Source organism: Equus quagga, chromosome 6, assembly GCF_021613505.1.
Source record: "Equus quagga isolate Etosha38 chromosome 6, UCLA_HA_Equagga_1.0, whole genome shotgun sequence".
Taxonomy (NCBI): Eukaryota; Metazoa; Chordata; class Mammalia; order Perissodactyla; family Equidae; genus Equus; species Equus quagga.
The window spans coordinates 117,746,153-117,769,153 of NC_060272.1; the positions used below are offsets into that span (position 1 = coordinate 117,746,153).

General features: G+C 33.5%; 1 protein-coding gene across 3 annotated transcripts in view; it reads left to right on the top strand.

Annotated features, from left to right (window-relative positions):
• CNTLN (centlein) overlaps positions 1-23,001 on the top strand; it is a 314,336-nt gene that overhangs the window by 148,860 nt on the left and 142,475 nt on the right. For all 3 annotated transcript variants that reach the window (XM_046664977.1, XM_046664979.1, XM_046664980.1), the window contains exons 9-12: positions 10-186; positions 2,003-2,128; positions 10,416-10,537; positions 11,893-12,012. In XM_046664977.1, coding sequence (XP_046520933.1) covers positions 10-186; positions 2,003-2,128; positions 10,416-10,537; positions 11,893-12,012 — 545 coding nt within the window. The remainder of the gene's footprint in view (positions 1-9; positions 187-2,002; positions 2,129-10,415; positions 10,538-11,892; positions 12,013-23,001) is intronic.

Genomic DNA, 23,001 nt, shown 5'->3' on the forward strand with positions numbered 1-23,001 from the left:
TTTTAATAGATATCCCAACGGCCATCTTTATCGAGCTTAGAAACCTTAATGGTCTCACAGAAGTCTGAAATTGAGTATTTACAGGAGAAACTGAAAATAGCAAATGAAAAACTGTCAGAGAACAGATCTACCAACAACGGTTCCTCAGAGAAGAGCATCCTGACAAGTGCTGACGGGAAACATAAGGTAGGTACGTTTGTCATTTTGCAGATTTGTCAGCATTTGGCTGGCAAGGCAAGAGATGACGTTAAAAAACAAACAGCAGCGTTTACTTCTCTGCCTATATTTCTGGAAGCTTTTAAAAAAATATTATGTGCCAAATGCTTGATAAAATAATTGTTGGGAGTAGAAAGTTTTCCCTTTCTAAAGACATAGTATATTCCTAATTAATTAAATACATTAGTGGTTGTATACCTATTTTGAAGTAAATTAACATTCTTGTATTAAAAAGTTTTGGTAAGTATCCCTTGTCTATATAATCTATAGATAAATTAATCTAAGTAAAAATTTTAAAGTGGTATTAGTCATTAACTCAATTTTCTAATTTTAATTAGAAGAAAAATATACCTTAATGCTTCTGTTTCACTCAGATATGATAGTTAAAATACCGCCCATATGGAATATAAACTATAAATGGAATTTAACATTAATTTGTGGAGTTATATATTTTCAGATTTAAAGGCATAGCAATAGAGAAAAAATAAGCAAATTTTTCATAGTATATTTCTCATTTCTTAACATCTCAGCTTTTCCTTTTGTAGTATTCATTACATATTCCTATTATGCTGTGAAAGATTCTATGAACATTGACTGATATAAAAATTTTATAATATCACATTGTAAATATGTTGTTTCTGAATAAATTGAAATAACAATTCCCTAAAAGTAAGGAGTTTTAGACATGTTTTTCTCACATTTGTTACTTCAGCAGTAGAAAATATCTTTAAAAGTAGAAAACCATGTTTTCAAGATAATTGTTTTTAGTTCTTTCCAGGTTTTCCTATGAGTAGAACAAACTATCTTAATAAAGGAACCATTTAAAATTAGACCCATGTTTCTGCAGTATTCTTATTTACTCTAATATTACTAGTAATTTTCAGAAGAGCGAGCTTTGTTTACGTATGTATGTATGTATGTATTTAAACATAACTGCATTGTCCATTTCTTGCCGTTTTGGAGTAGTTTTACAGCATTGAGCTTTATTTAAATGAAAGAAAACATTCCTAAAATTGAGAGACAGCATTACTGGGCCTAAGTTGGTTGCTTGCTGTATTACTGAAGTTTAAAAATGTACCACTTTGATGTTTCATTGCTTTTAACAAAAGTCAAGAAAATAAGAGTGATATTTTGAACAAAATTTTCTTTCATTTTCATAAGAGTATGCAGTAAGTATGAACAATATGTTGCCCAGCTTAATACTTGCTTTCACATATTCTTTCTCCAGATTGGTATATGAAGCTGTACATAATATAAACACACATTCTTGTCTCTAGTTAGCCACATTATAGTTAATGACCATATGGTCATTATGGTATAAGATCTACTGTCTGTTGTATTTATATTCCTCAAGCATATTGTTCCTTCAACTTCACAGTGTGTTAAACTATTTCAAAGGGAAAAAAATCCTTTCCCTCTTGTTTCTGGTTGTCCTATCAAGTGTAACCTTGGACCCTTATAGAGCAATTAGACCAGCCTCTATCCCCTCCTTTGTAATGAGGTTTCTTGCATTTCTGAGTCTATAACCCTTTAGTCTTCCCTAATGGGACATCATTATTCTGAAAGAAACAATGTAAATGTAAATGAATATTCTCATTAACGAGTCACAGAGAAACCTTTAGCGGTAGCACTGTGGTAATTCCGCTTGTTATTTCTCCAGTATTCCATGCAGGATTTTTTTTATAATTCATTATTAGTATTCAAAATTACTTGTTCTTTAATTTTGCATGTCTTTCATAATCCAGTGTTCCAACTAGTTCAACCATGTCCTTGTTTTATTCTCGAGGAACCACCTGTGAAACGTTCAAGGTCTTTGTCCCCAAAGAGCTCTTTCACAGACTCAGAGGAACTAAGGAAGCTGAGAAACGCTGAAAGAAAGATTGAAAACTTAGAGAAGGCACTACAACTAAAGGTGAACAATAAATCATTTCTTTAGTAATAACCTTGCAAAGATAAAGATATACCAAAGTACATTCATTTCACAAATTACTGCTTATCATTTATCTTTCCTGAATTTATTTACATGTATAAAAATATGTAGTCGGTTGATCTTGTTTTTAAGATTTCTGAGGATCATAAAGTAATAAAAAATAAGCTACTTGTAAACTAAATGTTTATTCACTACTTAAAATTATTTGCAAATATTTTGACTTAATATTGGGAATAAATTTCTTATAGTTTCTCAGAAACAAAAAAATAGAACTGTAGCTAGTGGAAAGAGAATTTCTTGTGGTTCTTTATAAATGATAAACACATAAAAAGAAAAATGAGTTAAAAAGCACACCAGCCTAGCTCAGGCCACTTAAAATTGTCCTTTATAGAAAATTACATAGTCAAATGACAAATAAATATACGTTATTTTTTACATTTCAACTGAATTTGTCTCAGAATACATGACATTTGAGTCAGTGGTCTTCCAGTGTTTAAGAAGCATATATCTTAATGGCCTGTCTTTGAGATTTTATACTTTCCAAGTCATATTTTGTGAATCCTCTTTCTCAGAAGAAGTTGGTTGTGCATATTGAACCAGTTTTATGTGACTATGTTGAGGGCTTTTATTTTTTCTGTGAATTTAATATGGCTAAACTTGTCATTCCTCATTCACAACTACCCGAAGGCCTGTACTATTTAAGATTTAGTCATTTAATTGAATCTCAAATAGTTTTATGACATTCTATGACAAGCCCAATTTACACATGATTAGAATCCAATACCGTTAAAACTTAAATCCTTTTTCATATAGTACAGATTACTCTTAGGTAGAAAAAGATTCAACTTAACATTATGTGTATTTTAGAACAAAATATGGTTTACAGGTATAGTTAGCCATAAGCTCCAATTAATAATGTTTTCTACCTTTCCACTAAACATTGTGTTAATTTATATTTATTCAGACCTAAGCTGTTAGTTCTAAAACCAAGGAAAATTATCAACTATTGTTTCTACCAAAAATGAAATGATCAGATGACCTCAGCTTGCTAGCATTTAGCCTGCTTGAAATTTATATACCTGGAATTATTTGCTCATTCATTTGTTTACTCAGTAACTTATTGAGCAATGCAGTTAGCCAAGCATTGTACTAGTCACTTGTTGTACAATAGGAGAAAAGGTGAGTTTCTATCGTTCAAGACCCTTTCTCTAGTTAAGAAGATGCTAAGTGAGTTTTAGAATCAGTGTATTAGTGTAAACTTGAGGGTACACACAGGATATTATGGACATGTTTAGAAAGCCAATCTATCATCTTCCTTCTTGTACGTGATTCTTGAAATTCATATACCAACGCATCTCTCCTGTATTAATCTCGGTTCTCCAGAGAAACAGAACCAATAGGATACAACCTTTTAGTCTTCCCTGATAGGACATCATTATTCTGAAAGATAGGTATGTATATATAGAGAGAGAGTGATTGATTGATTGTAAGGAATTGGCTCACGTGATTATGCAGTCTGGGAATTTCAAAATCTACAGTCATCAAGCTAGAGTTCCAGGAGAGCCAATGGTATAGTTCCAGTCTGAGTCCAAAGGCCTGAGAACCAGGAGAGCTCATGGTGTACGTTCCAGTCCCAGTCCAAGTCTGAGTCGGAATCCCGGAGACCAATGTCCCAGCTCAAAGACAGGCAGAAAGAAAGAATTCTTTCTTACACAGCCTTTTATTCTATTCAGGCCTTCAATGGATTGGATGAAGCCCATTACATTGGGGAGGGTAATCTGCTTTACTCTGTCTGCTGATTCAAATGTTAATTTCTACAGAAACACCTCTACCAATAACCCAGAAATAATGATTAACCAAATATCTGGGCAGTCAGATTGACACATAAAATTAGCCATCACATATCCATTCAGTAGTAGATGATCTCCACTCATTGGCCCCCCACAGAAGTCTGCGAGTCTTTGATAGTCACTTGTTTTTGGCAGGAAGGAGTAAAGCAGTTGAGACGTTTTTAGATCTATTGTCTTCCACCTCTTGAATTTCTTATTTCAAAAGAGTCTCAGAAGCATTATAGTAATTTATTTCCTCTTTCCTTTCTCCTAACAACACTCTCTTGATGAGGCCTCAAGTTTATTTTCAGAGTAAAATTCTTTTTTTACCCAATTTCTGTTTCATTTACACATTTTCTGTATTCCTTTTTCAAGTCAATTGATGATAGTCCGGAATTCGAATTATTCCACCACACACCCAGCTGGGTGAGCAGTGTGGGATAGGTTGTCGAGAGACCAAAGAAAAGACCCAGAGACAGTGAACGAGACATATGGGTTTATTGGGAGTTACTTATAGGGAAGGTCCAGTGGCAGCCGGCTGGACAGCAACGTGCACCTGCTACCACCTCCTGAGAGAAGCTGGCTTAAGTACCCAGAGGAACAAAGGGTGTGTACTTGCCAAGGGGGGTCACCCTTGTATGACCTGCATTCCAAGGACCAGAGCCCCCCTGGAGGAGTTCTATGTTGCCTCAGACTGCGAGAGTCTTGGCGCTAACTCTCCCATGAGAAATCAGCTGGGTTGGCCAAGCCCAGGACTGTTATTATTGTGAGTGCTGGCACATAGCCCAGACAGGAGCCTCAAGGATGCATGGTTTTTAAAGGGCTACACCAGCTAATGCCCCTAGACAAATGTAGGTTTTCTTTCACAGATTGCAAGATAAGGGAAAAAATGGGAGCAAATTTTTTTCCTTGCATTTTATTATTGTTAAGAAAGGATTTCTTATTTTAACAGAACAAAATAGTTGAATGAAAAAGGCATTATAGTCAAGAGCATTTAGCAAAAGTGCGTAAACAAAACCTGTATAGTAAAGCAATTCCAAGGAGAGTGATTGGGCCCAGGGTACTTTTTAATTTTCAGCCTGACTTTAGTAAGTATAGCTGTCATATTTAGTGAAGACAGAAGACCTCTTTCTATATTCCCCTTATTAGACTATAATATTAATATTATTGCTATTACTCAAGTGCATGTGAGTCTAAGATAAGATAGGAATTAATGATGTGTCTGAATTAGTTTCCTAGGGCTGCTGTCACAAACTACCACAAACTGGCTGGCTTAGAAGAACAGAAATTTATTGTCTCAATGTTCTGCAGGCTAGAAAAGTCCAAAATCAAGGTGTCAACAGGCTTAGTTCCTTCTGACGGCTGTGAGGGAGAATTCCCTCCTTCCTTCCTCTCTCCTAGCTTCTGGTAGTCTCAGGTATTCCTTGGCTTATAGATGGCCTTCTCCCTGTGTCTTCACATCATCTTCCCTCTATGTGTGTCTCTCCCTGTGTCTAAATTTCTCCTTTTTGTAGACACCAGTTATATTGGATTAGGACCCACCCTAATGACCTCATTTTAACTTGGTTACCTTTATCAAGACCCATATCTCCAAATAAAATCACATCCTGAGGTAGTAGGGGTTAGGACTCCAACATATCTTTTTTGGAGGGATTAGTTTCAACCCATGACAGTGACTTACGGTTTTTAAAGTACATTTGTTGATCATGGTGCTCCTTTTGTAGACCATTACCCCCTAATACATGTTGAATTTTTGTCATGGTCTTTCCCATACTGATATTCTATTGACTACTGCTCTGCCAGAAGCTAATGGGACATGGCAGACGACAATGTTCTGTGCCCCATTATTGTAAACACTGGATTAAAAGCTTTTTTTTTTTTTGTAAGCCTTTAGCATATCAATGTGCATTGTGAATCTGCAGAAAGGTATAAATACATTATTTCCCAGATTTATTTGATTATATATACCTATTAATATTTCCCAAAAGACTGTTGTTCCATGGAAGATACAATTGGAAACAGTAAAAGACAGAAGACATTCTCCATGGGACAGTAGGTAGCCTTAGCATCCCCAGTTGATCACCAAGGTGGAGCCTTGGTGAAGGGAGGGAAGGACAAATGCTTCACCAGTAGACCATGGAACATACATATATATATACACACTTTGATACATAGAAATGATGTTTTTTATTATGTCAGCAGTAAGTCATGCATATTATTCTAATACTAATTAAGAATTTTGTATAAATATTAACACATTGTCTTGCTCAGCTTACTTCTCTGACTAGTTGTACGTGTTTTCAAGAGGGATGACCAATGTTGTAATAAAAGAGCCAATAGTAATAGAAGACATGAAAGCTCTTATTATAGAGATCCCACCCATTTCTAAATCCTGACTTCATGAAGGTAGTGAACTAACAACTTATAAAGTATAATTTGGAAACCAGTGCATCAGAGCTTTATGAAATCTTCACTATACTTGAGATTACTAGTGCCATGAATCCCTGCTTTACTGATTTTCATGCATTTGACAACTTGATTCTATTAGCATTTTTCTATGCCGTTTAGTAACATCAATATGTCCTTTGAATATAGTTTAAATGTCTTGTATTTTTCAATGCTCTAATATTCATGAACTTTATACATTCTGCTGAAATTAAACATCTGTGGAAGCCTTGGTGTTCTATAAAAGGCTTTTTTTTTTTTTTACTTTTTTAAAACCTTACTATTATTCTCTGAAGTTTGAGCCACTCTTTGATTAACAGTGTTTATGCTCTCAGTTCAAAGGTCAAGGAGCCGTTGACCAAACTAAAAGATTAGATCAAGAATCATTTCTATTCTTATGAACTCAAAAGTAGAATTGCAAATCGCGTTGAAGAAATTCAGTTGATACAACTTTCCTATTTTCTATTTTCCAATGTTTTGGTCACTCAGATTTGTTTGCACACAGAAATTAGAGCCTCTAGTTTAGCTAGTTTAATTCTAAAATACATAGACAGTACTCAGTGAATGTTTTATAGAATGATTTAATAAATGGACCTAATTCAGTGACAACCCAGGGGATATTTTTGTGTATGTCCTCTTAGGAAAATGTAGTAATTACTGATACTAAATGTATTTTTCAGTCTTTACACTTAATTTTGTTGTAAGATCTTTGGGGATAATATTTCCCAAATGAAGTACAATTTTTTTTACTTAGGCTATTATAAGTCAAATGGGACTTACAGAACTATAATCCAAACTACAATTAACTTGTATTTGTTAGAATGTTATGAAAAAGTATTTTGATTATTCTTTTTAAACATTTCTTTTGAGATATCTAACTTTTGACTGACTACTTCAGCCAACATTTGTTCTTGCAGTAAAATAGGGAAAAACATTTTTCTTTGAACTGTATATAATGTATCTTATATTTACATTTTTACAAAATTTTACTGTCTATTTTTGAAGGAGGACAAAGAAACAGTTTCAGGACTAATTTCACGCATGTATTACAATTTGATATCAGCATACTCAAAGCAGGAATCTACGGGTGACACTGCATTTAAAAATTATTATTATGAATTCTATCAAGTTGATTTATCAAATAATCTCTGGTTTGGTTTTATTTTTAATAGTTTAGGTTTTAATAATTTTATAAGAATTATGTAAATACTCTGTATTAGGTATAGATAAATTATGAAACATGTAAAACTAAAGCAGAAAGATCATCCACAAAACTGTTTTTCCATAAGTACTACTTAGTGGAAGGAGTCGCTTATTTCAATTACTATAGGAAAACCAAAACTATTTGCTAATGTTGAATATATAACACTAAAGTTTTAGGAATCAGAGGTGGCCACATTGAGTGCTTTAATTAATTGCTATGCCTAATACAGAGCCTAGGACATTGTAAGTGATATATAGGACTCAGGAAATTTTTATTGAGTCTTAATCTTTGGTTTAATAGCATAATATAGTTGATTTCTATTTGAGAATTAGGAAAAACATTGGGTATGAATTCAATGATTAATTGTAGCTGAGCCAGTACTGAAAAATGCTAAAATAATGGCAGTACTAACAATAAGAAACTCAATTTGTTCTGTTAATTCAACGGAGAATTATTGTGAAAGGTAGTAGAAAAAATTTGGATATCCCATTCTATTAATTTTTACTTCTTGCTCAATCTTTTAGGTTCTGTTTACTCAGAATTCTAAGGGCTCTAATACAGACTTTTAATGATTCCAAAATACTGTATTTGTGTGTAATGATTTTTAAGAAACTCATTGTAAAATAAAAGTTTATGGGGAAAGAACTTTGACTTAATTAAGAATAATTAAATAAAGCTATTTTAGAAGTACTTAAAGAGTATTCAGTTTAACTATAAGTTTATTTTAAAATTATGTTTTGACATGAATCTTTTGTAATTATCTGTAAATTTCTTGTAATTAAATTATTTTATTAATAAGTTTATAATATATCCTGTTTAAATTCCTAATAAGTAAACCTTACTAGTTCTTGGGGAATTCTAATACACATAATTAACTTGTGTTCATTTATGAGAAGATAAGAACATTATCAATTATCATTCTTCTATTTGGCTAATTTAAATTATTCATTTATTTTACATACTTAAGATTAGAAAGCTTACTGTTCAAAGAAGTGAAGTGATATTTGGATTGTTTACCAACAGTATGGAAAACTCAAGGTCAAGGTTAAATCATCCTTTATGTCTTAGAAGAAGGGTTATAAATAGCTTCTATTTTGAGGATGGAGAAACTGAGGAACACGGAATTTAAGTAGCTATGGGAAGGCAAAATTTAGTAACTTTGAGCAGCAGGACTTGAACTCTTTGCAGCACTTAAGACCCTGCATGTAATAGGCTCTTAATATATGGTTCTTTAACTGAAATTAACAAAAATTCAGTATCCTTAATTTTTAACCATGATATTAAACCGTGCTACTTTTTAGCGAGTTTGCAGTAACTGTGATTTGTGTATCTTCTAAAACCCTTAAGGATAACATTTATTTGGATTGCCTCTGTCAAGTGATGCCCTTCTCATGCTTTTCATCAAGCGCTTCTATTTCCATATGGCAAACAGACCACTTGGTACACACGCAGGGCTCAAATACTTTCTATAACTACTTAAGAGAATTATTGAAGTTATCCTACTAGACATATATTCTAAGTAGAGCAACAAAATATCCATACTGTTGAGACAGGTAGAATTGTAGTAAAATAATGCACACTGCTGAGATGAGACATAGATGGTCAAGGAAGCAGTGAATTTGCCTTCTAAATGATAAGGGCATCAATGTTAATACCTGGGAAGAGGAGGTGGAAGGAAGCTAACTTTTGCTTTGTGCCTCTATAGGGCAAGCACAGTGCCAGGGGCTTTACCTATATATTAGCTCATTTAATCTAGTCGTCATAATTTAAATCTGTATGTTCTTTCCCATACTTTACAGAAAAAGAAATTGAATTAATTTAAATAGTGTTCTTAAGATTATGGAGCTGACAGGAGAAAGCTCCAAGAATGGAATTCAACTCTTTCTGACTGCCATATGCCTATACATTTCACCTCACTATAATATTAGAGTACCTGTTGCCCCCACTAAATAAGTATACAAGCTCCTTCACACAGAAATATGAAAAAGAGTTTAAAAAACAAATATGAAATTTTCAAGGGTAAAAAATTCAAGAAGTCACTTATTTTACTTTGAGAAATACAGTTCATAGTGATATAAATATATCCTCTGAGGACTGAAAATTTGACCTTTATAAGTTCATTTTGTGATTATATCTAAAAATAAAGATTTATCTCATGTGTTAACCTAGTAATGTTTAGACTGTCTATTCTGTGACCTCTTCAGGAGTACTAAGCCCAGCTCTCCCATCTTAGGTCTTCATGATACAAGCCAAAAGGTTAAACTAGGCTACTTCTAACTTAGGTGCAAACTGATTTGCTTCCTCTTGTCTAATACATGTGCTTTATGAGAAACTCACCATGAATCCATGGGCTGAAGAATTGGTCTTACTATGATTAGTGTCCTTACACTAATTGTATGTGCACTTATAACTAACAAAATAATCAAGCTTTATGTATGGACAATCCTTGTGTTGAAAAGAAAAAAAAATTTTAAATGTTTAAGATTAGCCCATAAATATTTGTATGTATGCTAATTAAAACAGGGAAAGAAATGAAACTAATTTGATAGCAGTTTTGAAATTACTTAAAGCAGCTTAACAAAATCCAGTGAGTGGGTCGAATTTATCAAGCAAAGCTATTCTGTGACTTTAGGAATTCTTCCTTTTCCTCTGCTTAAATAAGTATTACAAATTCATTCATATTGACATACTGTTTTCTTTCAAATTTTATGTTTTGATGGGTAACCTTTTATTTACAACATTATACTAATACTTCTTCAAACTTGTGTACTTGCTTTTTTGTGTTCTACAGAGCCAAGAAAATGATGAGCTAAGAGATGCCCATGAAAAACGCAAGGAAAGGCTACAGATGTTACAGACCAACTACAGAGCAGTAAAAGAGCAATTAAAACAGTGGGAAGAAGGCAGTGGCATGTGAGTTACATAGCTCATAAAGGCATTTCCCTAAATATTAAATGGAATGGAGTAGCATCATATAGGTGTTTTAATGGCTTTTGTTTGATTTTAGAGAAATTATTTGCTAGTCAGATTTTTATTCTGGATTTTTAAATAGAGAATATAGTAAATGAAAACAGAGAAGTATGCTAGCAATAAGTATAGATTTTCCTGTAATTTACAGAAATCATTAGTGTAGGTGATTATGAGTATTGTATACATTTTTAATATCAGTAGAGTAGTAAAAGTGTGTAACTTAAGGCAAAAATAATTCGTATCCATATGATTGAAAAACCACTTTCAATAAATAAAATACTGGTGTTACAATGTTTATGACTCAAAAAGTATTTAAGTTTTAATCGAAAGTCAAGAGAAATATGAAATTCACATATAGTTAACTATCTTAAAACTACTTCAACCTAGTATGCAATTTGAAAATCTTTACTATCCATCAGTTTGTTCTGCAGCTTATCTGAATGAATTGGCGGTCTCAGTTCAATTGCTCTGAACAGGTGTTCAGATCTTGGTTAGTCGTAAGTGGCTCCCCTGTTAACAGTATCAACAGAGGGCAAAGGACTGAATGAGTACAGAAAATCTACTACCCTCTCATCTTTTGAGATGGATCCTTTAGGGCGATGTTGATGATACACATTGGTCTGTTCTATAGAGAAATACTGTTTCTAAATTGGCCAGTACAGCACTTTCACAAAATAAAAACCGAGAGTTTGTTTTATGTACAGAAAATGAAAACATAAAGGGTATTTGGCATGTTTTGTAGATAATTGTCACATCTGATTTTTTCCTTTTAAGAATGGAAAGTGTTTCAGATCGCTTGTTAGTAAAGGAGTGATAAAGCAATTTATCCTGGATTTAGCTTCTGTTCACCTAACTTTTTAGTAGTTGCTAGAAGTGTAAAAACTACTTTCTGAAATATTCACTAATAATAGTTTGTTTTAAGATAGAGCATGTATACTACATTCAGATTGGTTGGCAGCAAAGTCTAGATGAGCTGATTGTTTATAGTCTTTTTTTAGAATCTGTGACAATCCTACAATGTATGTTTTACTATTAGTAGAATGAATGAGGAGATAGACCTAAGAATATCATATGGCTGCTTAAAAGTTTGCTTTCCATAATAGCAGTTTAGCTTTTTAGGAAATTATGATATAGGATTTTAATTTCTACATAAGGGTTTAGGAAATTCATTCCATAAATAGTGAGCTTGAATCAGAAATTTGATCAATAGATATTTTTAAATTTTAGGGAATGTATACATGAATTTTTATTGCACTTTGAACATGTTAAGGAAGAAAGCAACTTCATTTTAAAAATAGGACTGAAATCAGAAAAATAAAGAGAGCAGATCCCCAGCAACTTCGACAAGAAGATTCTGATGCTGTATGGAATGAACTGGCCTATTTCAAAAGGGAGAACCAGGAGCTAATCATCCAAAAGTGAGTTTCTTTTTAACAATGTGGACTTAGATAAACATTTGGGAGACATTTTGTGGCTTAAAGACCATGAGAGAAATACCTTATAAAATATGAAAATTGAAATAATCTGATTTTTGCCAATGAAAGTAAAGAAAAAAAAAGGACTAGCTTTTAAAACGTATATATATGTATAATGCAATAACAAGTTGCACATTTGCTAGCTGTAGCCGAAACTGTAGAATATGATCCAGGGATTGTGTTAATTAATGTGGCTCTCATCTCTTGGAGGTGTCGCTCTTTATTAGCCTGTATTTTAGACACTGCCGTGCTTCATTTTTGGAATGAGGTGGAGAGGGGATAACCTAGCCAGCCATCCTTGTTTGATCTCCCAGATACATACGCAATGCAGAATGCCTGAGCTCTCTTGGTTCCCTGCCCTGTCCTGCTAATCCCAGCTGAGCTCATTATGGTGTAGCCTTGCTGCTACTCTTGGAGCCAGAGCTGTCCAAGCTAATTACTGGTAGCAGCAGAACTGCCTGTTAAGGGTCTGGTGTGGATCTGCTAACATGGTCCTTGGTAGTGACCTGCAAAAGACACGAGGGAATTACTTTCTTTCTTGCTGTGCACTGCCTGTCCTTTGGGCTTAATGCTGATCCCTCCACATAGGTCTTTTAGCTGCCCTAAGTATAAAACTTGATGAAGGATACTCATATTTTAGAAAACATACAGTTTGCTTCCTTGATCTTATAATTCACAGACTATTATATTCAGCTTGGCAAAGAAAGAACACTTTTTTTTTGAAACAGAAAGGAGTTAGACCAACATAATTAACCTCTTTTGCTACTTAACTATTTCTTCATTTAGAGGTAATTTTTGACACTCAGACCATGCAATTTTTTTTAAAGCCTGAGTGTCTTTTAGTGATCTAAAAGATTACTAGAATTTAGCATTACGTGGCATAATGTAATTAAATATCATTGTATTTTCTTAGCTATAAATCAGAATCTTAGATATTGTATTATAACACGTGTAACATTATTAGATTGCCACCTTTTCCATGTAATGAAAATGAGGAAAATTGAGAAAATAATGAAAATTGAGGTAATGATCATATTAGATTTAAATATACACTTCCAATTACCTCTTAAAGTGCACTACACTCTGTTAGTGCTAAATGTTTGATGCTGATAATAAAATCTCTTATCTTGAAAATTATTTTATAGAGTTTATAGATTTGTCCCAGAAACATTCCATGATAATTTTTAATAGCTTTATTGAAATTTAATTCACAAGCTATATAATTTACCGTATAAAGTGATCAATTTGATGGCTTTTAGTATATTTGAAGATTTGTGCATCTATCATCACAATTTTGGAACACTTTTATTACTCCCTTCAAAACAACCCACACCACTTAGCTGTTACCTCCCAATCCTTTCACCGTCTCTCCCCAGCCTAGGTAACTACTAATGAACTTTCTATGTTTATAGATTTGCTTATTCTGGCCATGTAAATGGAATCATACAATATATGGTCCTTTGTGATTAGCTTCTTTCACTTAGCATAATGTTTTTGTATGGATTACCCATGTTGTAGCATGTATCGATACTTTCTCTGATAATCTTTAATGATCTTTTTGTCTCAGCAGTGTGCCTACATAAATACTGAGTCATTATTAAAAGTGTAGAATTCATTTTTTTCCCCCTGAAATCTGAAGTAAATTCATTATTGTGATAGCCATTTGTGAAACACTTATTTTTCAGATCAGTCTTAACTTAGTAAAAGATAGTAAAGCTTGGGTAGATAACCTTAAAGAATGCTAAATAATTGATATAAACTTTAAATAATGTAATGTTTTTCGAGGTAGAGTTATTTTGTGAAACATTTATTCAATCAAACGCATTTGAGTTACTGCTGCGTGACAGGCACTCTGCTAGGTGAATGAAACGAGAATATCAGACAAACTTTCTACTCTCAGGGAGCGTCCTTGGAAACATGTTCAGTACCAAGCGTTCTAATGAAATACATTGTTAAAAATAAAAGTGTCATGATGAAACAATAAGACTTATGAAACATCAGTCTTTTATCCGTTGAACTTTGTTTAATGATGACAGAAGTTTTTTGTTTTTTAAAAAATTTATATATAGTATATTGACTTTTTTAGCATATAGTTTTATGAGTTATAAGACATGTAGGGTTATGGACATACAACATATATATAACATGTACAATAGAATCAAGTAACTGCTGCCACAATCAGGATACAAACTAGTTCGTTATCTCAAAAAATTTCCTTGTCTTGCTCCTTTGTAGTCAAATCCTCCCACATCCCTAACACCTGGTAACCACTGATTTGTTCTCTCTCTCTATAGCTTTGCCCTTTTTCAGAATATCATATGAGTAGAATGATATGAGCTGTGACTTTTTGAGACTAGCTTCTTTCACTGAAGTCAGTGAATGCCTTTGATATTCGCTTATGTTGATTCATCCAGTTTGTTTCTTTTTATTGCTAAATGGTATTCCATTGTATGAATGTCCCACAGTTTGTTTATCCATCTCCTGGAGAACATTTGGGTCTTTTCTAGTTTTTTGCAATTATGAATAGAGCTACTATACACAGGTTTTTGTGTGAGCATAACTTTTTGTTTCTTTAAGGTAAATACCTAGGAGTTGCATTGCTGGGTCATATGGTCAGGGTATGTATGTCTCTGTAAGAAACTGCCACTGTTTTCCCGAGTGGCTGTACCATTTTTCATTCCCACCAGGAATTCATATGGGTCGAGTTGCTCCATATCCTGGTTAGCACTTGGTGTTGTCATTATTCTTTTAGACCATTCTAATAGGTGTGTATTGGTATCCCATTGCGATATTAATTTGCATTTCCCTAATGGCTAATGGTATTGATTATCTTTTCACATGCTTATTTGCTGTCTTTATATCTTTGATGAATGTCTGTTCAAATCTTTTGCCTGTTTTTTAAAAATTGATTATTATTAAGCCAATTAAACAATAATTCTTCTTTTTATATTCTGTATGTAAGTCCTTAATCAAACATGTGATTTGCAAATATTTTCTCCCAGTCTATAGATTGCCTTTTCATTCTCTTGACAGTGTCTTTTACATGACAAAAGCTTTAATTTTGATCAAGTTCAAATTATTATTTTCTTCTTTTATGGATCATGGCTTTGATGCCCTGTCTAATAACTGTTTTCCTGACCTGATGTCACAGGTGTTTTATCCCATGTTTTCTTCTGAAAGTTTTGTGTGTAACTCTATGATCCATTTTGAGCTAATTTTTGTAAAAGGTGTGAGTTAGAGGTTGAAGTTCGTTTTTTTTCAAATGTATGTCCGGTTGTATCAATACCATTTTTGAAAAGACTATCCTTTCTCCAGTAAATTGCCTTTGTAACTGTCAGATTTCAACTGACTGTATTTCTCTGGGTCTTTTTCAAGACTCTTTATTTTATTCCATTAATCTGTATTCCTAAGCTTTTGTGAACACCAATCTGTCTTGATTACTGTAGTTTTCTAGTAAGTGTTAAACTCAGTCAGTGTGCATCGAATAGTTTCATTCTTTTGAAAATTGTTTTGGCTTTTCTAGTCCCTTTGCTTTTCCATATAAGTTTTAGCTACAAAAATAGATAAGGAAAATAGCTATAGCTACCAAAATCATGTGGAAATTTTTATTGGAATTGTGCTAAATCTATAAATCAGTTTGGAGAGAATTGACCTATTAAGTATGTTGAGTCTGCTAGTCCATGAATATGGTATGTCTTTATTGATATTTTCTTTTATCAGTATTTATAGCTTTAGCATGAAGATTCTATATGTCTAATACTTTTGTAAGATTTGTACCAAGGTATTTAATTTTTTAGAGCTACTAAAAATGGTACTGTAATTTTAATTTTGGTTTCTAATTGTACATTGCTAGTGTAGAGACATAAGTTCCATTTTAGCATGCTGACATTCTATCTTGCATTATTGATAGGTTAGAGCTAAGTCTGCCATGTTATTAGTGGTTTTCTGTTTATTCCATCTGTTTATCTCTTCTTTCCTTCCTTTCTGTAACTTGAACATGTTTTTAGAATTACGTTTTTATTTACTTATATGGTTTTGGAGAATATCTCTTTAAATCAGTTTTTTAGTGTCTGCTCTAAGTATTATAATACGTAACTTATTACAGTCTACTGGCATCAACATTTTACCATTTCAAGTAGAATGTAGGAACCTTAATTCTATTGTGTCCCTTTACCCACCCCCTTTATAATATAATTAATTGTCTTAAATATTTTCTCTAAATACATAGAGAAATTCATGAGATGATATTATAGTTTTCACTTCAAATATAAAGCGTAATTTTAAAACTTCAAGGGAAGGATACCCTATTATATTTACTCATAAATATAGTAGAGGTATTTTTTTTCCACTTTCTTTATTCCTGACCTTCCAAATTTTCTTCTTTTCCCATTTTCTTTCCGTTTGAAGAGCTTCCTGTTAGACTTTCTTTTAGGGTAGGTTGGCTAGGAACAAATTCTCTAAGTTTTCCTTTATCTAAAATGTATTCATTTCACTTTCATTCCCAAAGGCTATTTCCCAAAGATAAAGAATTCTAGATTCTTTTCTTCAGCACTGGAAAAATATTTGCCACTTCCTTTTGGCCTTCATGGTTGCTGATGAAAAATGCACTGTTATTTGAATTGTAGTTCCCCTAGAGGTAATCCATCTTTTTCTCTGGCTGCTTTCAATCATTTTTTGTTTGTCTTTACTTTTCAGAAGTTTAATTATGACATTTTTGGGCATGAATTTCTTTGAGTTTATCCTATTTGGGATTCTCTAAGCTTCTTGAATCTCTAGGTTTCTGCCTTTTGTCAAATTGGGAAATTTTGGTTGTTGTTGCTTCAAATAATTTTTTCAGCCCCACATTCTTTATCCTCTCCTTCTGGGGATTCTATTGACATGAATGTTCGATTCTTTAGTATTGTCCTACAGGTCCCTAAGGCTCTATTCATTTTATTTTTCAGCCTATTTTGTCTCTGTTGATCAAATTGGGTTATTTCAAGTAATTTCTATTGTTTTATCATCAAGTTCACTGATTCTTTCCTCTTTCATCTGTCATCTCTGCTATCGAGCCCATGCAGTGGGTTTATTATTTTGGTTTTTATAATTTTCAATTCTAAAATTTTCATTTGATTCTTCTTTATATCACCTATTTATTTGCTGAGATTTTCTATTTTATTTGTTGCACGGTCATTCATAATTGTTCATTGGAGCATGTTAATCATGGCTACTTTAAAGTCCTTGTCAAGTAATTCTGACATGTATATTATCTTGGTGGTGGAATTTCTTAATATGATTTCTCCTTCAAATTGAGATTTTCTTTATTCTTGGTGTAATGAGTGATTTTGAATTGTCTCCTGGACATTTGGAGTATTATGTTTTGAGACTCTAGATCTTATTTCAGTCTTTTATTTTAACAAACCTCTGATGACATCATGCTCACATCAGTACTGCCAGGAAGGAGTGGGAGTCTTAGCTTCAAACTTGACTGCTGATGACATTGCGTGGAAGTGAGTGTGAAGGGGTGCCTCATTACCATTTGATGAGGGTGGAAATTCAGGCTTCTCACTTGGCCTTCATTGACAGAGAGTAAGCTATTTTTTTCTTTTCCCAGTGGTATATGGCTGGAGAACGGTGGTTATCATCAACAAGATTTCTGTCCTGCTAGTCTGCCCCATTCCCGGTTCTTTGGCTAAAGAAAACAGACTTTCCTTAAGACTTGCTTTGTTTGTGTCTGTTGGCATTTCTGGGTTGTGGGTTTCTTCAGTACCTAATTTGAAATATTTGGGAGGAAAGAAGAAAGCCAGGGAACCTATCACTGTGAGTTGTTCCTCTATTCCTAAATGTTCCTATTCTTCTTCTCCCTGCCTGTCAGAGACTTATGTGTGTTTTACGTATTCTGTTCAGGGTTTTTGTATTTAATTAGTAGGAGGAATAGGGATAAATATGTCTACTTCTTCTTGCTGAGAATCAGAAATTTCAGCCTGTTTTTCTGTGGACCAGGCAGTCTTATATTTGTGTCACACATTGGGATCTAGTTTAGTACTCAGTCCTGACTACTTAAGAAGTAAGATTTACCCCTATTTACGCAGTAATGACTATTTTTTAAATTTAAGGCTGGAATATATAAGATATACTACTAAAACTACTTTTAAACTAAATTTGTATAGTACTTCCAAATCCAGTCTTAAAAGTTGAGTTAACTTTTCAAAACCCCATTAAAAAATAATGTGGCAACTCTAAGTCAGTTTACAAAATGTGATTTAAAAAAAAATGATGCTACCCCTGACCTACATTATAATGTTTCTACCATTGAGTACGGTCAGAAGTTTTTGTTGCTGCTGTAGTATATGAATATGAGGACTTGAGAAATTTTCATGGGATATACTTCCTATAATAATTCATTTAGATCTATAAAATCCATCTTCTTATTATATCATCATGCTATTTTAACAAAAAGATCAAGAACTTAGCAATCTATGAACTAATAAATTGCTTGATTCCTCCAGTATTTAACAAATACTCATATTTTAATTCATTTATTTATTCATTCAACATTTAAACAATATAATTCAGAGCCAGGCACTAAGCTAGGGACTGAATACAGAGTTGTGTACTGAAGAGTAGTAATTTCAAACCCTGATGAGATTTATTATAGGGGCACTTGCCATGTGCTAGTGAGATGAAACCACTCTTTGGGATGCTAGATAGTAAGAGACAAGTCTTAATGATTTCACATCACAAGTATCTCTAGAATATATCTATTTCTTTCCATTCTTACTATCCCTGTCCTTATTCAAATCACCATCATATCTTCCCTGATCAACTAGAATAAACTCATAAATAGCTGCCGACATTCACTCTTATCCCCTCAAATCCATTTTCCCCCAATGCTGCAGAGTGATCTTTTAAAATACAAATCTGAGCATGTCTCTCCCCTGTTTAAAAACATTTTGTATCTTCTCATTGCTCTTAAAATAAAATCTAAATTCTTTATATAACACACTTAAACATCGCGCCCCCCTTCTTAACCATTCCTGCTTCACTTTTGTTTCTTACCTGAAAATAAGTATGAGAAGGCAAAATATTTCCAAAGAGTTACTGATATTTTTCCTGGTTGATGCTGAGAATCCTGGTTAGTGAATTTTTCAGTGAAGGCAGTTAGAGTTGGGGTCAGTGGTAAGGGGAAATTTGTAATTAAAAACTTAAATTTTATTTTGTAGAAGTAAGGAATTTTGCCCCATATATCATTACTCCTTTATTTCAATGATCTTTTGATCATTTTTTCTTAATGATAAAAAGTAAACAAGCTATAGATCAATGGCATAGCCCAGGATGGAGTACTTTCTTGGGTTAAATGTTAAATATATGTAGGCCATAGTTTCAAAGAATATTTTATAAAATTGAATAATAATTGCTTAAGGAGCTAAAATCAAAATATTATGGTAGGAAAGTTCAGCTAGTTTTTTTTTTTCTGCAAAGAAAGACTCCCTGTCTTTCTAAGCAAGAACATTATTGTTCCCATATGTAGAAATGAGGATTTTAGGAGCTGCATTTCTCTGACATGCGTTGGAAATAAAATTCTTAGGAAAAAAAGTCTGCTAATCATGACATTTTTCAAAAACAAATGTATTTTTGGATAACTAATAACAATGTATGAATTACATAATAATTTTATTTTAAAGCATACTATCTAGTAGCAGTTAGTACATTTGCAATGTTGTCCAGCCATGATCTTATCACCCCAAAAAGAGACCCAATACTTATTAAGCAGTCACTCCTTATCTCCCCATTTCCCCCTTCTTTCAGCTCCTGGCAACCACTAGTCTGCCTTCTGTCTCTGTGGATTTACCTATTCTGACTATTTAATATACAGTAGTCCCCCCTTATCAGCAGTTTCAGTTATCCATGATCAACTGAAGTCCAAAAATATTAAATGGAAAATTCCAGAAATAAACAATTCATAAGTTTTTTTTTCCCGAGGAAGATTAGCCCTGAGCTAACATCTGCCAATCCTCCTCTTTTTTTCTGAGGAGGACTGACCCTGAGCTAACATCCATGCCCATCTTCTTCTACTTTATACATGGAACGCCTACCACAGCATGCCTTGCCACGTGGTGCAATGTCTGCACCCAGATCTGAACTGGTGAACCCCAGGCCAATGAGAAGTGGAACATGCACACTTAACTGCTGCGCCACCTGGCCGGCCCCACAATTCATAAGTTTTAAATTGCTCACTGTTCTGAGTAGTGTGTTGAAAACTCATGCTGTCCTACTCCATCCTACCTGAGATGTGAATCATCCCTTTGTCTAGCATATCCACACTGTATACACTACCCACTCATTAGTCACTTAGCAGCTTACTGGGTTACCAGATCAACTATCGAGGTATCTCAGTGCTTGTGTTCAAGTCACCCTTATTTTACCTAATGCCCCAAAGTGCAAGAGTAGTCATGCTGGCGGTTCAGATATACTACAATTTATTTATTCATTCATTCATTGATGGACATTTGAGTTGCTTCCACTTTTTGGCTATTGTGAAAAGTGGCACTGTGAACATTTGTGTACAAGTACTTGTTTGAATACTTGTTTTCAATTCTTTTGGATATATACCTATCAGCAGAATTGGTGAGTCATGTGTAAGTCTATATTTAACTTTTTGAGGGACTGTCAAACTATTTTCATAGTGGCCCCATCATTTTACATTCCCACCAGCAATATATGAAGATTCCACTTTCCCATAGCCTTGTCAACACTTATTTTCTCTCAGTCTTTAAAGCCTATAAACCTATAAAAAAGCCGTCCTAGTGAATGTGAAGTGGTATCTCATTGTGGTATTGATTTGCATTTCCTTAATGACTAATGAGCATCTTTGCATGTGTTTATTGACCATTTCTGTATCTTCCATGCATAAATATCTATTCTAGTCTTTTGCCCATTTTAAAACTTGGGTTGTTTGTCTTTTTGTTTTTGAGTTGTAAGAGTTCTTTACAGATTCTGGTTACTAGACATCTGCAAATATTTTCTCCCATTCTGTAAGTTGTCTTTTCACTTTCTTGATAGGGTCCTTTGATACACAAAGTTTTTAATTTTGTTGAAGTCCACTTTATATATTTTTCCTTTTGTTGCTTATGCTTTTGATGTCATATCTAAGTATGACAAATTGCCAAATCCAAGATCAGGAATATTTGCCCCCATGTTTTCTTCTAAGTGTATTATAGTTTTAACTCATATTTAGATCTTTGGTCCGTTTTTAGTTAATTTTTTTATATAGTGTTAAGTACGGGTCCAACTTCATTCTTTTGCATGTGAATTTCCAGTTGTCCCATGTATTAATTTTTATGGCTTTCACAAACAGGCTATATGATCACATGTAAGAGTTAATGAGATGAATTAATAAGATGAGAATTTAAATGTATCTGCCCTTGAGAAATCAGTCCAAGATGAAACAGCACAGGCTATCATAAGCATAATGCAAATGAGAATATAAATTCTGGGAAATGAGAATATAAGTTCTGGGATATTAGTGTAATCAAGAGTTGTGCAAGTTATGAGAGTCCATTGAAAGGCAATGGATTTCAAGGGTATGTGGCAACAGGTTTTGAATCCCAGTTACTTTATGATTGAAAATCAAGGACAAGAAATTCATCTACTGAGATTGGGGTCATAGGAAGTAAACTCATGTATTAAGGATTCCTAGATAAGAGTGAGAAGTTTCAGAGCAAGATTAACATAAAACCTAACTCATTGCTGAGTTAGAGCTCTGAAGCCCAGGTCCTTTGTATTCCTCTTTTCTGTCTCTAGAATGCTTGAGAGTGTGATGCAACTTGAAGCCTATAGATGGGCTTTAAGAAGTCACTCATGATACTGTAAAAGTACTGAGGCCTGGAAGTAAGTACACCATTGTAGCTAAGTAAATAATATATGTACAAAAGGCCTTTAAACTATGGAGTTTTATAATATTAGGTACATATTACTGAATCTGTGTGACCCTTTGGATTGTTTGTGCTTTCATTCATTAAGTCAATAAATATGTTGGGCACTGCAAGTAAAATATTGAGCAGAACGTGTATGGCTCCAGGCCTCACAGGGCTTCAGTTTATTGGAGACACAAATAATAATCAATAAGCACACACATATATATAATTACAAACTTTGATTAATGAGATGAAGCTCTTTTGTGCCTTCCTGTGTTTATGTTTTCTCCACCTCTTTCCATTTTTTTCCCCCTCTTTCTCTTTCCTGCCCTCTCCTCTGGGTAAAATACAGAAATAGTTTATAACTTTTGTTTGCTGTATGATCAACCTAAATTGTGGGGGATATATATTTTTTATTGTGGTAAAATATGCATAACAAAAAATTTACCGTTGCAACCATTTTTGGGTGTACAGTGCAGTACTCACCTTCCTGTACCACCATCACCACCGTCCATCTCCAGAACCTTTTGATCTTCTCAGATTGAAAATCTGTACCCTAATGGTTAATAATAATAATTCCCCATGCCCCCTTTCCCCAGCCCCTGTCTCTCCTTTCTGTCTCTATGAATTTGTGTATTCTAGGTACCTCATATAAATGGAATCATACAATATTTTTCTTTTTGTGTCTGGCTTATTTCATTTGTCATCATATCTTCAAGGTATTTCCATGTTGTCACCTATGTCAGAATTTCTTTTCCTTTTTAAGACTGAATACTATTGCATTGTATATACATACCACATTTTGTTTACCCATTCATCCATTGATATTTGGGTTGTTTTCACCTTTTAGCTATTATATATTTGTTGTATTTTCATTATATTTTGCTGTACACTTAGCAAGATTGTTGGCTAAGAAAAAAGTATGATTTTGTATTCATTGGTAGATAGTTCACCAGAGTAAATGGCAAGTATATTTTCGAGTTTTATTTTCTAACTCTTGAGATCAACTGTTGATGTTGATACCTTAAATTATTTT